This window comes from Ursus arctos, unplaced genomic scaffold, assembly GCF_023065955.2.
Source record: "Ursus arctos isolate Adak ecotype North America unplaced genomic scaffold, UrsArc2.0 scaffold_9, whole genome shotgun sequence".
Lineage (NCBI taxonomy): Eukaryota > Metazoa > Chordata > Mammalia > Carnivora > Ursidae > Ursus > Ursus arctos.
In genome coordinates, this window is record NW_026623111.1 from 49,350,415 (window position 1) to 49,369,145 (window position 18,731).

General features: G+C 32.2%; 1 protein-coding gene across 3 annotated transcripts in view; it reads right to left on the bottom strand.

The window, feature by feature from the left end:
* Positions 1 to 222: 222 nt before the first annotated feature.
* Positions 223 to 18,731, bottom strand: part of TECRL (trans-2,3-enoyl-CoA reductase like) — a 106,356-nt gene continuing 87,847 nt past the window's right edge. For 2 of the 3 annotated variants that reach the window (XM_057309782.1, XM_057309783.1), the window contains 5 exons: positions 16,591 to 16,648; positions 10,282 to 10,367; positions 9,703 to 9,748; positions 4,423 to 4,466; positions 223 to 2,170 (listed from right to left, as the gene is read on the bottom strand). In XM_057309782.1, coding sequence (XP_057165765.1) covers positions 2,084 to 2,170; positions 4,423 to 4,466; positions 9,703 to 9,748; positions 10,282 to 10,367; positions 16,591 to 16,648 — 321 coding nt within the window. In that variant the 3' untranslated portion in view covers positions 223 to 2,083. Of the gene's footprint in view, positions 2,171 to 4,422; positions 4,467 to 8,249; positions 8,825 to 9,702; positions 9,749 to 10,281; positions 10,368 to 16,590; positions 16,649 to 18,731 lie in introns of those variants that run through there. The other variant, XM_026508976.4, reaches the window with a different exon arrangement.

Here is an 18,731-nt window from a genome sequence, read left to right on the forward strand (position 1 = left end):
ACTCACAATTTAAATACTGAAGATATCCTGCATATCAGTAAGAAAGAAAATTCAATAGCTTTTTAGGTAAAAGACAAATAGCAATTCAAAAAGAGGATACCCATATGACTATTCAGCATGTAAAAAGGTGCTTGACTTCATTAGCTATCAGAAAGATGCAAATTAAATACAGTAATATATCAGTACACACCCAACCAAATGCAAAATGGAAAATACCACATGTTGGAAGAACTGACTGTGTGACAGTATTTATTAAAGCTGAAAAATAAGCACAACCATTACATAGCAATTCGGCTGTTAGATACATACTCAATAGGCCTGTGTATAAATGTTTATCCAAAAAAAGTATTAATATGTTCATAGCTGAACTATTTGTGTTAACCTAAAACTGGAATATACTCAAATGAAAATTAAAACTGATAAACAATATCAAAAAGGATGAAGGTATCACAAACATAATTAGAAGAAAAATATGTAAAAATACATGCAACGATGTTTATTAACCTTGTATGATTTGAATCAAAAACACATAGGAGTAAGTCACAAAACTTGCAAAATTAATTTGTGCTATTAGAAGTCACATAGTTTTCCTTTTAGAATGGATAGTGACTACAAGATGGGCAGTGGGTAGGGGAAATCAGGGTGGCTGGTAATATTCTGTTTCTGCAACATTCTAAGTACACTTAATTTGAAAAATTCATTTATTAGAATAATGTATAATTTTTGGCATATATGTGTATGTGTGTGTGTGTATATATATATATGTATGTAAATTTCAGTATAAAATTTTTAAAAACCATTTAATTTAAAGGACTTCATATTGTAGAATAATGTATGCAGAAACTTAGCCATATAAAATCACATGAAAATTTCAATACATGTTAAGTTGATCAGTGATTATTTGAGCATATAAAATATGAGCAAATATATTTGGAAATGACGCTAGAGAAAAAAAATGTAGGAACCAGCCCATGAAGTTTAGTAGAGATTATTCTTTTTTTAATTTATAGTGAAATAGACCATACTTGTACATTGAAAAAAATCTCAAAAGCATAGAACAATAGGAAAAAAAAAGTTTAATCCTCCTAATCCAAAACAATTCTTAATATTTTGATACCTCTTTTTGTGGTATTCTTGCTTTTATATCATTACTTAGTATATGAATAAGTTTGATCTTATCATCTTTGGTAATTCTATTTTTTTACTTTAGTGTTGTAAAATGCCTACAGGTTTAGATGAAGTGTTTATCCAGCTTTACACTCTGTTTTACTTATTTAATCTTTCATATGAGGATTTAATTATGCCAATTAAAATTCATAGAATATATATTTTAAAGCTACATAGTACTCCATGATTTAGAGCATGACCTGATTTGTCAGATCCATTACCCATTTTGTCCACATTTAATGTCTGCTTATGTATTATCATACATATGCATATATATTACTATGCCTATATCAATACTTTCCAGATAGAATTCTTGAGATTGAAATATTATTTGATGCACAGTGCTGAGTTTGTATATATATCATAATTTTAGGATGTAATAGCTTGATTGATTTTGGTGGGAAAATGACTGGAGGTTTCTTTGGACCTAAAATCAATAACTAAGATTTAATTAATTTGGCTGAATTTATTTCACCTATGAAGCTCCTATAGCACTTTTTGTCCTTACTATGTCCAGCTTTTTGTATAGCAATATTATATGGCTAGTTGTTCCAAAACAGTTTGTATTCATGGTTGCACTGTTTGTACTGGTCAATACATATGAAATTGTTTGTATATGGGACCCTTCAGAATTTTCTAGAGTGGTATCTTCTTCAGGGACAGTTTATGTATCCAGAAAAATGAGTTTTTGTGTCCTTCCAGTCTTTTCAGAAAGATGAATTTGTGCAGCCTCATAGGCTTTGATGAAGTTCTGCATATTCTAACAGAATGTCATTCAGGGACATGTTTGGCAAACACAAGCATGTTAGGGGGTATGGGAAGCTCTTACTTTTACAGGAGATTGACTTATTGACACTGGAATGGTTTTAGTTCTGTTTACTCAGGCCAATAAAAGGACTTCTTTGAGATTCAAAATCTAGGTCCACTTAGCCTTCACTTCAACTCTTCCCTGGAATCTAGAATGTCTCCTAGCTGGAGGTAGGGCTCTTCTGAATTTTCTTGTCTGTAAAACAAAAAGCAAAACCCAGAGCATTCGTTAGCAGCTAAACATTTCTCCCTTTGGATATTACTAGATTCTTCTAAATGTTCTCCTGTGTCATCTTTTTACTCATAGTGTTTTGCACATAAGAAACAATTTATTTTTAAAAGTATATCACATCACATTATATTATTTATTGCTCTGCACTTATTTCTTTCAGTTAGAATAAAATCTAAATATTGGGGCACCTGGGTGGCTCTGTTGGTTAAGCATCCGACTCTTGGTTTTGATTCAAGTCATGATCACAGGGTCATGACTTGGAGCCCCATGTCAGTGCAGAGTCTACTCGAGATTCTTTCCCCACCTTCTCCCTGCCCCTTGGTTCCTCCTCTGCTCAGGCCCATGCTCTCCCATCCTCTCTCTCTCTAAAATAAATAAATACAATCTTAAAAAAACCCAAATATTATCATCTTGGAAATTACCTTGATGCAATTTCTTTATGTGTCCCCTCTAAAACATATGTATTCTTATATTCTATAGCAGAATTGAATTTTCTACAATAATACATCAAGTAATGTGAAATTTAGACTGACCTATGGGCCATGTGTGACATGTGTCTTCAGTATTTCTCCAAACTCAGTGTGCATGACTCATTCTCTTACTTAGTATATTCCATTTATACTGCATGGTTTACTGACCTTCAAGCATACCAGGTTTTTCCTGTCTCAGTGCTTTATATATGTCAATTTCATTTGTCTAAACTATTCTTTCTGCAATCCTTCAGCTTGCTAAATACTCTGAATGTCTTCTAAAAGGTCATCCCCTTACAGAGTAAATTATTGATCACACTATCTGCCTCATCTTATCCCTTATATTGCTATTTTACTTTCTCAGAGCACTTTCTTATACCATTGATCACAGTCTAAATCAGTTTGTCACTCATTTATTTAATTGTTATATTCCAATTTTGTACCTCATATAGAAAGCTCCAGAAAGAAGAAATCTTGTTTAATTTGTTTAGGAAAGCTTAGACCTGCTTTTTTAGATACCACATGCTAATAAATATATTTAACAAATTAGTAGAAATTATGCTATATAAAAAGTAAACATTGACCATATAATTCAAACATGGATTTTATGATATATGATTTTGGAGAGCAGTGAGAATTGACAATGATTTGAATCAACAACAATTTTCTACAGGAAAATTAGGAAAGATTATTATAGGTTACTTACATCAAACATCTAACTTATAGATAGGAAAACTCATATCTAAACAGGGAAACAAACTTCAGCTAGCATCAGATATTTCATAATAATTCCTAAGTGACTTATTTACTTCTATAAACTTGTTAGAGTAACGGTACTTAGATTTTTTTAAAAAATCCTTATTAGGATTATATATCCTATTGTATTCTCTTCTGAACAATAAATAAAGTGTAATGGTTTCCTCTACTCAGAGATTCTGTCAGGAAGTATGAAAGAGCTTCTGGAAAATAAACCATCTGGTGAATGGTTAGTAAGTAGGAAATCATCAGTAGATGAAGAATGAACTATAAGAATTTATCATAGGAATAACATTGATCCAGGCCAGTAGAATGACAAGATACACGGGACATTATGCTTTGTGATTGTTTTGAGCCATTTTTTTTTTAAAGATTTTATTTATTTGTTAAAGAGAGAGAGAGCGCACACAAGCAGGGAGAGCAGCAGGCAGAGGGAAAAGCAGACTCCCCACTGAGCAAGGAGCCTTATGCGGCACTTGATCCCAGAACCCTGGGATCATGACCTGAGCCGAAGGCAGATGCTTAACCCACTGAGCCACCCAGGCATCCCTGTTTTGAGCAATTCTTTTATTTGTTGTAAATAATAACATTTTCCAGGTACCAGTCTTATAGGACTTCATTTCTCAAACAAAGTGTATGTAAATATGTCTTCTTTATGTCTTCTCAATAAAACAATCTGGGATGATTATAGATTCATTTTTTAAATATTTCTGAGCATTTTTCTCACATATTTTAAGTACCATTATCAAGCTAAAGTTAAAAACCAAAATCTCATTTTAGCAGGAAACTTCTGCCTCTGGAAATGCTTTTATGCATTTCCTCAACCAAACCTTCTCTGAAGGAAGGCTAATTATAGGCTTCAATATGCACCTGGGTGAAAATTAACTTTTAAGCAGCCTTTAAAATAAACGGTTTTTAATTATTATCATTATGCAAAAGCTGCATAAATGCCCTTAATTGAGCTTATAAAGTAACATTTGCTATAATCACCTCTAATATCCAGGAGCAACATAAAGGTTTTCTTTTCTTTCTCACTAAAATAAAAGTAGAAAGAACGCTTATTATTGATTCACAGGTCATTTTATTTTATCTTATGAGAACAAATGTTCTAATTGAAATACATCAACTGCTAAAACATAACATGTGCCGAATGCCAGTTACTTAAAATTGAACATAAAATACCTTGAAAATATGTTTAATTACTAAAGATTAAAAGTCAATATATAAGATATTCAGCTATAATGTTGAATTTTCTGATTTGATTATGCTTTGATATTAGACATAACGTTTCTATAGAGAAGACAAAACATGCACATTTAGAAAAATAAGAATATGCTTCATTTATTTAAAAATTATTTGACCCAACATATTTTTTCCTCCTAAGAAATGTTAGTCCTTAAAGTTGCTGTGTATGTGCCTGTGTGTGCCTGTGTATGAGTCAGAGAATAACTTTTGTTTCCACAAAACTTACTAAAAGGCAAAATGCACTACAGGTCTATTTTTATTCAAAATTAGAGGCAAACATTCTTTTAAAAACACATGCAAACAAACCGAAAACACCTATAAAATAGCAGCTTGAGGCAGACATGATGAAGGGGTGGAGAGCAGAAGCAGTATGCTGTGATAATTTGGGGTGGCATAGCAGCTGACTTAACTTTTGTTGTTTTTCTTTTGATTATTTTCTTTCTCCAGCTACTTTTTATAAGAAATGTGTGAGAGATGAAGATGTGTTATTTTAAAAACATTGCTTGCAAATTTTTATTTGGGATTAGAGAAGGTATTTTTCCAGACAATGATTCAAAAAAATAACTATTAGGATAATTATTAGATTAAATGAACTACAATTTTTTAATATTATATGTAATCTCAAATCTAGTATCAATCAGAAAATTCTGATGTTAATTTGTTTACTCTCATATGATTACTTACATTCATAAAATTGAAATATGTTCTTGGCTATCATTCTTAAAAACTCCAAATGGAAGGTGCAAAGCTATAGCTTGTCAGGGTTCATAATAATTATTGCGTTGAATGATTTGGATGACAGAGGCTGAAATCTGTAATTATATTTTTGTACTCCTGCCTAAGTTTATTTCCAGCCTTTGTTGGGAATGGGGCCTTTAGTGTGAAGACATAGTAAGTTCTATGTTAATGGAGGGACAGGTTGTGTGAAACTCACTTCCCAACCTGGTCCTTTTTACTTTGATAAAAGTAAAAGACCCTCCTAAAGACCCTTAAACTGATTCATCTCTAAATGTGTAGAAGGGAGTTATAAAACATGAGGTAAATCAAAAAATAACTCAATCTGTGAAGATATCATTGGACATGAATTTATAGATCTATAACCACTAATGATATATATATATATATATATATATATATATATATATATATATATTTATATTTCAGACTTTAGGGGTTTGGTTTGGTTTTGTTTTTATAAATGGTATGTTCTGCAAAGGATATAGAAATGAAGAGCAATTTAAAGACATTATAAGCAGACAAAGGCCTGAGAGAAGATTGAGCATGTGGATCAGATTCCCAGTTCCATAATTTGAACAGGCGTTTACAGCTTGAGGTAATGTCCATTCCTTTTTATCCATGCAGCCCAGTGAATAAAAGAACAAAAACGTAAAGAAAACTTAATAATGTCTTTAGATGTTTAAAATCAGAAAGCAGATGATATTTGGAGAACTTATATATTACTTTGGAATGTTCATGAAAATACAACCAGCAGGCTATTTTTATGTTGTTTTTATTAACCATGAAGGGCTGGTAGGTCGTTCTATATTGGTAAGTCAGTTAATGGAGAAGAAATACTGATTTTACATGTTTCCATTTGCTAAATATAGAAATAAAAGGCACAGACACTGTGCGCCTACAAAAGGTTTTTTCTATTCAGTTTTTCTCCAAGTAAACTTAGATGTTTGAACATCTCATTTGTACAGTATCCTTTTTGCTGAGGCATCATATCCACTCACCTGTAAGAAGATTTTAGGAACAACAATGTGACTGTGGAGTTACTGATTCACTTAGAATAATTATTATTCTTGTCCTTTAATGACAGATCCCAAAGCCTGCTTTGAAATCCTAGGATAATAAAAAGGGAAGCCCAAGTATTTTGTTTTGTTTAGTTTTATTTAAGTTTTTATTTAATCCCAGTTAGTTAACATACAGTGTTATATTAGTTTCGGGAGCACAATATAGTACTTCAACAGTTCCATATACTCATCGTGACAAGTGCATTCCTTAATCCCCATCGCCTGTTTAACCCATCCCAGCCCCTGTAACCATCAGATGGTTATCTTTCCCTTTGCTTGTCTGCTTTGTTTCTTAAATTCCACATAGGAATGAAATCCTATGGTATTTGTCTTTCTCTGAATCTTTTCACTTAGCATGATACTCTTTAGCTCTATCCATGTCATAACAAATGGCAAGATTTCATTCTTTTTTATGACTGAATAGTATGTCATTGGGTGTTTGTGTGTGTGTGTGTGTGTGTGTGTGTGTGTGTGTGTGTACACCTATACCTATATTCTTTATCCATTTTATTCATTCATCAATTGCTGGACACTTGGGTTGCTTCCAGATCTTGGCTAGTGTAGATAATGCTGCTGTAAACATAGGGATGAATTAGTGTCCTTATATTCTTTGGGTAAATACGTGATAGTGTGATTATTGGTTATATTTGCAGAATTAATGTTGATAACAAAATGGTGTAAATTTATCAGATTCTGTCTTTTGAGGCAACGATTCCTCCAGGAAAGAAGAATGAGAAAGTAATTAATTTCAAAAAGCAGTTCATAACTCATTAACCAAGGTGTGATTCCCAACTGTAAGGAAATAATTGGTATGAGATAGATATGAGGGAATGTAGCACCATGGGAAGAGAAATGTCTGTCCCATATGTATCTCATCCTTCCTTGCTGCATCAAAGAGTTTCTAGTCCTGTAAGGATGTGCAAACTTCCTGGATTGGCATCAGTCAGAATCTAGTTAAGAATGCATAAAATATTCTTTGTTTTTCAACCAAGATAATTATCACAGGTAGTTGATTACATAGATGTATTAGGTGTATGTGGTTTAATGCATTAGTACCTCCTTTTAAGACTTTTGCATGATTCCATCCTACTTTGCTGAATAGGTATTAGGGAGTTAAAGTTTGTTGTCTTCCTCTGAGATATTTTAATGCTATACATTTGGGAATGATAACAAAGCTTTTAAAAGGGTGCTTTTGTTATTTTTTTGAATAATTTGACACATATATTAATGATAGCTACCGACAGAATGCATACCTACCTACATTTACCGAGGATATTTTGTCAAATATATATATAATCTAACAGCTTTAATGAGGATATTTTTATATATATGTAGAAATTTGAAGGCTCTAGAAATTAACCAATCTAAAGAATCCCAATTTAAAAATGAAGAAACTCAAATTAAAAAAAAATATTTAATTAATGTGTACTTGATTTTTATAATACCAGTCATCTCCCTGTCAAAATATATATGTATATTTACATATAAACTCACATATATGCAAACAAGCTTTGAGAGGACATAAGAAATATTTCCACTCTTAATCTCGAAAAATCTCCCATGTACTCTGTGATCACATATAATCAATTTGAAATATATATTTATATATATATTTATATATAAACATGATTTATATGTAAATATAAATATATATTTTAATATGCAGCATATATTCAAATGATTTAGTAAATAATGTCTAGAAAATATTTTAATTGTTATAGTTTCAGAATGACAACATACAATGTATGTATGAATAAATGAATACAACACGAGAAATTATGTTTCACTTTTAATGTAGGTAGAATTTTCACAAGAAATTGAAATATACTTCTCAATAACATATTGAACAATAAAGAAAATAATAAATTACTATCAAAATGTGTAAAATTCAAGTGACCTAAATGTCACAATTTTTTACTTTAGAATTCAGGTGTTTTAATTGTCTTAAGCAAATAGTATTAAGAAATATTTAATGAAGTAAGAAAATCTTGTTTAAGGATCAATCTTTTGAAAATATATCAGATACTATTTTTTATTAGTCATATTTATGGTTTCTACTTTTTATTTGCCTCAGGATTACTCCTCTAAATTTAGCTAGAGTCTACCATTTAATATTTATACTCAGTAAAAGCACTGTAGTTTTTGAAATTCTGTTACATTATAGTCAACAATTGTCCAAGTCTGACTTATTGATCTTATATACTATTCTTCTATACATTTTTCCTACAGTATGAATGGAATCATCGCTGACTTTCTATGCATATAAGAATTGAATTTCTTCAAATAAATCTTGTGTTTCTTTCGTGCCCACAGAGACATCTGGATACTCATCAGAAGTGTAAAAATCCCAACTAGAAAAAAAAAAAAAGAAAGAAAGCCTTTCTTATTTCTATGATAGATACAGGAAGTTGTATTAGAAAAAAACTATCATATTTAGCTCTTAAAATATTTCTCAAGTGTTGTATACTTCTGTATCAATTTTCTTTACTCATATTAATTGCCTAGCATAATACATGTCAACCATTTTTATTGCATGGTTGAATAAATATAGAAAGTACTTAGCAGAGGTCAAAATAAATCCACATTTTTTATATCCCACTGCCACAAAGTATTTCCAAATAAGGAATTTTTATCTCTGAATTTTTCAATAGCAGTTTTCTGTATGTATATAATATACATCTACAAACACACACATGCATATGGCAAACCGCATTACTTATGATTCAAAAATTTTATACAGTGTTACAAATAGTGGATGAAAAGGATGTAATACATACACTTTCCAATACATGCAGTTCATTTCAATTTAACTTTCTTATGTGTATTAAAATGCCCAGCATTTAAGATTACACACTTATGCTCCCAGCCTTCCCTTCAGAGACATCACGGACACTTGAAGGACACAGCACATACGCATGTCTGTCTGTGTTCATGCATAAGAGAGAGTTTCAAGTGAAGTGCATTATTACCACCAGTCCTATTAACAAATCCTTGCTGCTTAATAAATATGTTTGGGTTACATTTTCCAGGTTGGATTAAGCCACAATTACCTAGAGATTTGTGTTTCATTATGTTTTAATACTGATAAAAATATCCAAGATAAAAATAAAAATGGAAGCATAAAATCCTTTTGCAAAAATGCCAAACTTTAGCACTATAAAAACTTGTTCTCAGAAACCACTTCTCCTAAAGGTGCATTTACTTCAATGTCAAATAACCTAGGTCTTACCTGGCAGCGTTTGTGTCATGACTGTGAAACTAATCCATGATCCAATCTGTTAGATTAAAACATAAATTAATAAATACCTATGATTAATCTAGTATTTTTTTCATTTATGATATTATGTAGGTAATGTGAAAGCTTAAACACAGTAGAAAAACTATAGGTAGAAATAAATTTCCCTCAAAAATAATTTTGTTGTTAAATACGATCGTCACAATCCCCATAAACAGCATCATATTTATAAAACAAAATGAAAGATATTGTTCCAAAAACTTTGATGATAAAAAAAGAATCCTGAAACATCTCAAGGCATTTTATTTGAAGATTGTAAAGTTTTCTTTAAAAATAAATATATGTGAAAATATTCATTTTTTTGCAGCGAAAATTGTAGCTAAATGTTCCAATTTCTTATGCCTATAACTTGAATTGAAATAATATATCATAATTTATATCTCTGTGCCAAATCTACAGATAAAACCTGTGTATAACCATATATATTAAACTTTAATATATGTAAATACATAAACATATGCATTTAGTATCTCATAGAATAAAGTTACTTATTTACATACATAAATAGCATACCTCGTAGGTGTAGTTAGGACATGAAACGAGGAAAAACATCCATGTGAAGGGGTTATAATTTGGACTTGGAAAACAGGCATTAATTCCTTTTAGAAAGAAGAGTAAAATATCAATGATGCTACATATTGCAAATTTAATCATATATGTCTTATTTAATTCTAGATTCCCTAGAATAACTTATACTACATAAAATGTCATCATGTATTTATAGAAACCTATTTCCCAAATTACTCAGAAGAATCCCAGTTTCAAATGTTATGACCTTTTGCCTCAAACAGAATAACTGCCATTTCCTATGTCTATAGCTATATTGCTATAAAATTACAGAATACAGCATGATAATCAGTTCTTTAAAATTCAATATATAAATGTTATTTTGCATAATAGATGCAGCTGAATTGCATACTGAAATCAGTAAATGTGCTTTAACAATTGCATGCTTCTTCTCTTTTAGTGTCAAAGAAGATGTTTTTGGTTGAGATTATTAAATACTTCAAACCTCCCTTTCTATTTAATTAGTGAAAATCCAAAGGGAATTTTATAAGGATGTCATTTATATTAGGAAAGTGTGAAAATCTCTCATAAGAGGATTACAGTGAATATCAGCATAGTTAATATTCAAAAATACCACATAAATTATTTCTGCTCAGCAATCAGGATTGTTATTTACAGTTTTCATTATACTTAACATATTGTCATTTGATTTTTGTGATTTTTTTGCCTTTCAATTTCTTTTAAGAAATATTTTAGATAATAAATTTATAATGATTTCAAGTTGAACTTTGAGCAATGACATTTGTAAAAGTAAATATGAATTATAAAATTACTGTTTATTCTCCATAGCAAGATTAATCAGATAACACATCAACTAATCTCTTTTAGTATAATTCTAAAGTCGTAATGAAATGTCAGTATGTTGTTTTCAGAATTGTAACTATTGTTAAAATATCAAAGTAAAAATATATTAGGTACAGTGCAGATTTCATGTACTGCTCATTTCAAGATAAGGATAAATACATATACCATTTAATATTACAGATTCTTTTGATAATGTACATGCAAGTGCCTTTGTGTAATGTTCATATATTCATCAAAAGAAAAGTGATTGAGGAACCTACTATCCATGTTATAGAAACTGAATTTCAGAGGTGGAAGATGTACACAAGATAATCTGGGTTAAACCTAGTTTATGACTGTTCAGCCTCTAGTGGTAGTGGAAATGTTCAGGGATCCACAAATACACATATTAGTAACCAATATGTCTTGGGACCCAGAAAAACATATGTATATAGTTACTGTCTTGTGTATCTATTTACTGTTAATTTTAAGATGTAAGTTTAGATGTTACTAATTTAATATATTCCCATGAAATGTTTTCCCAAGCTATAGTTACTATTTATAATAGAACTTCTATTAAATAAAAGTCAGAAATGTTTTATATTGCAATCCTGCACCACCCAGATTCTTCTTCAGGTATAAGAGTTTATTCCACAGCTTCAGGGATAACTGCTTGCTGGCAGAAAACTTTCAACTCTCAGCACACTCTATGAACATTGTCTGGCAGAAGGGAGCAACGTTACCCAAGGTCACACTCATTCTTTGGTGTAGCCTTAATCCAATATTTGCTCAATATGGTAAATTGAGGACTCAACTCAGAATAACATTGATTGTTTATCCCAGCTGTAGAATGCCCTATAGGTTAATCTGAAACTGTATCATTCTCAATTTCCTCCCCAAACATGACATTTTTTCCCATTCATAAAGTCACTCTCTAACTGACCTCCTGAATGCTAACCTCCACTTCAGCATCTGCATCCCCAAAAACTGAACCAACAGTAGCTGTTACCAGGAATGGCCCAAAAAGCAGATAATGGAATGGCATTTTTGAGTGGAATGACCTACTGAAAAGCCTGCAATAAGCACTCCATCACTGATGGTAGGTCCCGAACATATGGTTGCTGGTATTCCCATGTTCTTTCCCATGTTCCATAGAACTTATAGGATACAACATTTTCAAAGCTATAAGGAATGTTTTAGTGAAAGGGGCACCTACAGCACTAAGATTAGTGTTGTCTCTCTGCAGTTCCAGGCTGAGTGTAAGTGATGCTATCTGAGAACTAGATTGGACTAGTAGTGATTGGGATTTAAGGATCCTTCCTTCCCCTTCTCTGAAGTCAAAGGCACTTCTAGTTGCAGCACTTAGCTGTCATAAGGCAGAACCTGTAGTAAATTCAGAAGAAGCTTGATCCACAAAACATTATGGCTAGTTAAAATAACACAATGTTCCTAGAGGCTAGTTGATGTTTACCAAACAGTATTATTTCTGAATGTAGGTAAAATAAGAGATGGATAGTCCAAAGATTTGGGGCAGCTGACTTATAAAATTCCTTTCCCAGTTTTTGGACTTTAACCAGTTGTAAGACACTAAACTCATTGGTGGAAGAACAAACTGGGACCTCAGGAAAGAAGACCCTGCAACACCAAAACAAGGATCCATGAAAATTTTAACCTCAAGATGAGGATCTAGGTAGGGGCCCCTGGGTGGCTGGTTCAGTCAGTTAAGCATCTCTTGATTTCAGCTCAGGTCATGATCTCAGGGTTGTGAGACTGAGCCCCATGTTGGGCTGCACGATGGGTATGGAGCCTGCTTAAGATTCTCTCTCTCCCTCTCCCTCCACACCTCCCCCATCCTTTTCTAAAAAAAAAAAAAAAAAGAGGATCTAGGTCAAGGCAATAAGTAATCCCTAAGAAATTAAAAGTACATGTTGAGGGTAAAAGGAATCTAGCAGTTTGTGGAGGAGGAAATTACCGCAAATCAGTTGTTAACCAAGATCATATACCGTGGTGAAGGCTGTGCACTCACCGACTAGCATGTCTCTTTTAAATTTCCCCCAGAAAGAGAGGCCTACTGGCATCCTGATGGGGCTACTAGCAGAAAATATACAAAGAAGTGGATCTGTGAAACAAAAGGAAGAGACTGTGCTGGGTGCTGTGATACACTGCTAAGATCCCCAACAGGTATGATGGACTTCTTCCATAACTGCTGGGAGTGGTGGTAGTAGAAAGCTTTCAACTATCAGACCCTCTGAGAGGATGGTCTTGACTAAAGAGAACTGCCTTATCCTTGATCATTCACATTGCTCAGAGATATCCACACCTAAATTACCTTTTTTCTAGTCATTCCAGCATAAGACAAACAAAAAAGTTATCCTAGCTTCAGACACCCCTATAGAATTGACCGAAGCCACTGAGGAGACAGCATCAATTTCCCACTTAGCAAAATTCTCCTTCCTTCCCTCTTTTCCATACTTTGTAATAAATTTCTTTTTAAACTTATTCTATATCAGATTATGTCTCCTGGGGAACACATTTTGGGACACCTTGTTTAAATAATAAATATTAAATGGTACCCCTACACATAATTTCTGACTAACGCACATCTAAGAAAGAGATATTACTACAAAGTTCAATTAGTATGCAATGGGGAATAAAAATTCAGGAACAGTAGAAACTTCTTCAAAGCCATCAAAAGAACTGACATTTTAAAAAGGAGCTTATGTAAGAAAAAAAAAAAAGAATGTACTGTATGTATAGAAATCTAGAATTCATGATAAGAAAAAGAAGGTCTACCCTGAGAAAAGGTCTGATACCTGATAGATCAGAACACTGGATATGAAGAACCGAAATGAGATGAAATGATTTGAAAGTAGTGAAACCAGAAGGTTTTCATCTTAGAAAGCACTGCTTCCATGAAAAGCAGTATTGGAGAGCAGTTCATGGGGAAGACATTGCTTGGAGGCTTAGAGGAGAAAGAAAAGAAGGAAACAGTCCTTGGAATTGTGGGATTTAGAAAAAAGGAGTGTTTAAAGAATCCAGACACAATAAAGCAACCCCCCTCCTTTCCAGAACACACTTTAGGGACTCCACTTCAAGCACCCCATCTGTAAAAAAACATGTTATTTCTCTTTTAGGACAATCCAAACACTTAAAAATGAACATAAATTGATCGGCATTCATATAAGTCTTCTGTGTCAATAAATAGGAAGTTCCTTTTTCCATGCTGATAAAAATACCCCAAAAAAATAAAATTGAAAAATTTTAACAGGACATGCCTACACAGAAGCATTTGCAGATACCAGAGAACATAACCATTAATTCCCAAACTCAAAATAAATATGGCCCAAACTGGAAGAAAAAAAGATGAAAGGTGATTGTACTCAAGAAAGAAACTGTAGAAAAAGTAAAAAATTCGTCTCAGTAATATAGACATTTCAATTTGTCTAAGAATGGAATGTTCAATAGAATAGGGGATATTATGTAGATGAACAAATACAGACAAAAACAAAAAGCTAAAAATTGAACGAGATAGATATTAAAATATAAAGATATAACTTATATATAATTTACTCCCCTGATAAAGTCCACAATGCAACAAAACAAATTTTAAACTATGAGAAAACTTTCTAGAACTAAAAAATGACAACAACAAAAAAGACATGAATCAACCTACTGGAAGATTACATCATGTTTCTGGGAAAAGTAACCTGAAATTATGAACTCTAAAACATAACCTACAAAATTAATAGACTTAGTGGTAAAGAAAAAGTCTTTTGAGTCTCAAGGCAAAAGGACCAAGTCAATTAACAAAGAAGAGAAGATTAGATTGGCGTCTTGATTTCCCAAGAGCAACGTACAAGCAAGATAAAGGGTGGAGCAAACACTGAAGAAAAAAGTCTTTTTCAGGGGCGCCTGGGTGGCACAGCGGTTAAGCGTCTGCCTTCGGCTCAGGGCGTGATCCCGGCATTACGGGATCGAGCCCCACATCAGGCTCCTCTGCTATGAGCCTGCTTCTTCCTCTCCCACTCCCCCTGCTTGTGTTCCCTCTTTTGCTGGCTGTCTCTCTCTCTGTCGAATAAATAAATAAAATCTTAAAAAAAAAAAAAAGTCTTTTTCACATGAACAATTCCAAAATCATATTTGACTTCAGAAACATGATGATTTAAAATTTTCAAATTGTGATACCATAATCCAAATAGATGAAGAAACTTGAGCAAGGTGACCTTGTTAAAGGTTCATAGTTAAGACTAAATTAGTGATACTCATAACTTTGGCAGTATTAGTATTTTTACAGGGTTGTATTGTGTTTCTACACCAAAAAGAAATCAGACGTTCTTCAATTGGGCTTCAAATGCATCCAAAGAGAACTCAGTAAATCTATGAATTTGGATCAGATAAAAATGGCATCCAACCACTTAATAAAATGTAGGCTCTTCTTTAATGCAAAAGCAGACAATAAACCACAATAGCATTGGCATTAATTTGTTAATATATTTCAGCAAGAGAAAGTACAAATATTTTCAAATCGTATTGTAGTTATTTTAGATATCTATATATGAATATCTATCTCTATATATAGTCATCAACAGTCAAAAAATTGACTAGTTATCACAGTATTATATAATTTTATAATAAAACATGTTATATATTACACCTGTTGTATATATTCACAAATGTTGTAACATAATAAATTTCCTTTGTAACTCTACATATTATATGAAAAAAATATTTTGAAAAGTGTTTCACCAGCCTGCTGGAAATGTGCAAGGTAAGAAAATAAGACATTCAGGTAGATGTTAAAACACACTTGAGGCAAATATACCTTTATATTTGCAGCTAGACTGATAACGACATGAAATCCAAATGTTGACCATTGCCATTTAAAATTATGATTAAATGATGTATCATGTACAAAAAGCAGTATGAATCCATACCTATAATTAAGTGTGAATGAGAAGATTCATTTACTAAGAATATCTTTATGTAAACACTGTGAATTTTGTGAAATACTTTGACTAACTACTAAATTCAAAATGTCCTCCCAGGCACTGCTATTACAGAGCTACTGATCTTTGCCAAACAAAGATCACTTTTTTTAGAAAAAAGTTTAAGTCACCGGAAATACAGTGGGATTATATCAATTACTATGCAAATTAGATCAAGATTGAGAGTTAAGCTAAGAAATTGGCATTTATCACTAGATTTTATACTTCCTTAATTCTTAGTTATCTGTTTATTTTTCACATATTTAAGTGAGATTGTCATTGATGTGGGGGGCATTTCATTTTAGAGAAAACATTATTAGAAAATATGATTTAGTTCAAATATTTGAAAAATTTAGGCATACAGAGAATAGAATTGGGACATATTGTCTTAAATGTTTCCAACTATTGTTTTAAAAAATTGTTTACTGAAGTCTTTTAAAAATAAAAATTAACATTGTTTAGAGAAGATAAAGAAAAAGAGACTGACCTGTATGATTGGGATGAGCCAAGATTACATTGATGAAATGATTTCCAGCTTCACAAATCTGTAAAACATTTTATACTTTTCAGTGTGATCTACATGCTCCTCTTTAAAAATCATATTCTATAGATTCACCAATATCCATGTAATATAGTAATCCTAAAGATCCAAGAAATATATTATTACTCTAATTGTAAGAAGGAAGCTTGTATCATAACAATGAAAGAAGCTGTTGTAGATATATATTGAATTAACATAATGAGTCACATTGAGATAGAAACTTTGGAGATATTATTGATCCCTTTTGATAACTAGGTTCAAATTCCCTTGTTAAAAATCAGGTTGTGCTGATTATACACTTTGTATTTGTTTAGTAGGTAAGTTTCCATGGCATGGAGAGACAAGTCAGGTCAGCGAAGATAGACTTGGTGTAGGTATGCATGTTCTAAATTCATTAGCACAGTAGCAACCCTGCTACTGCAAGGATAGTAGTGTGATGCCCAGCTGGTTTCAGCTCAGTTTAGAAAACCTAGTGTAAGCAGTACTGTCCCACAAAGACATTTGCTGCTTGTCTGTCATCTGGCCCCTTGATCATGTACACTCCACTAGCCATCCCAGTCAAGAGGCCACTATAACCATCTAAGAAGCTCAAGTCTTACTAACATCTCCAGGAGTGGGGTTAATGATATTCCCAATTTGCAGGCGCCTGGGTGGCTCAATGGGTCGGGTGTCTGACTTCAGTTCAGGTTGTGATCCTGAGGTCCTGGGATCGAGTCCCGCTCGGGATCCCTGCTCAGTGGGGAGTCTGCTTCTTCCTCTACCCCCTCCCCCATTCTCATGATCTCTCTCTCTCTCTAATAAATAAAATAAAATAAAAAAAAATAATGTTCCAAATTTGCAACATGTGTCCTCAGAAGTTAGTATCCTTTCCTTTCTCATATATATGCCTGATTAACACAAGGTATGTATTCAAAATTTGAATACTTTGTTATTAATAACAGATTGTTATCCAAAATCATTATTGTTTAGAGTCATCCAAATTTTCACTATAATATATCCCATAAATTGAGCATGTTTTTAACTTAGTGTCTTTAATGCTATTAATCTCTTAACGTATACCTGATTTTGTTCTTTTCAACAATGTCTGTATGGATTTCTTCACATATAATAGTTTTGTAATTGTAGAAGTTTCCTAGTTTCTCAAGTTATCATTAGGAATAAAAGCTGAATTTTACATTTTCAGATAATAATTTTATAGTTGAACTTATTTATAGGTGAATGTGGCTAAGAGTGTGAGCCATTGTTGGATGAATTTGTGCTCAAATGCCTCATCTTTTACCTTTTAGAGATTACATGATTAAGACATCTGAAATCCCATTTCTTCACCTAAATGCTAATTTTACTTTCTGTCTCATGATGGTTATTTTAGGATTATTAAATGAAATCAACTGTCTGACATATGAGTTACCCAATAAAACTGTGATAATTTTAGTTACCAATGTCATCAATTAAGAACTTCTTCAGAGAATTACCGTACATTGATTAATCATACGTCTCTAAATTCCTATCTCACACAATGGCAACACTACAAAACATGTAATTACTAAATTAATAATTTGTCATATTTGTTTGGTCTTCCATCTTTTGCTCATCTTTCAGTCAAATGGCATGTCATACTTTTTTTTCATCACTCACAGTGCCAAATGCAAAATGGAATATATGATAAAAATACTTATTAATAAGCAAATTAACTTACCAAGTTTTTGTGAACAAATTATATTTTAGAAATTATGGTTTTTCTTCTGGTAAAACATATTCATTTTATGATTATCAATATTTTAAACTCATTCAACCATCAAAATATTTTCTCCTTCCTACTTTCACAACACAACTAAATATGAAAACATCAATCTTCTACCCAAAGTATAGGCCATGGAAAATGAGCATTTAGGCTTCAGTTGGACTACTAGCTGTATACTAATGCCATAATTTATCATTAGGTGCCCCTTCCCCCCGACCCCCAAATAAAGCATATAACATACTGAAATAAGAAATATGAGAGAACAGGATTTAAAAAAGTGGTGAATAATCCAACTTTTCTATCTTGTTATCTACAGATGAAATGCATATCTCTATACATTCTAGGG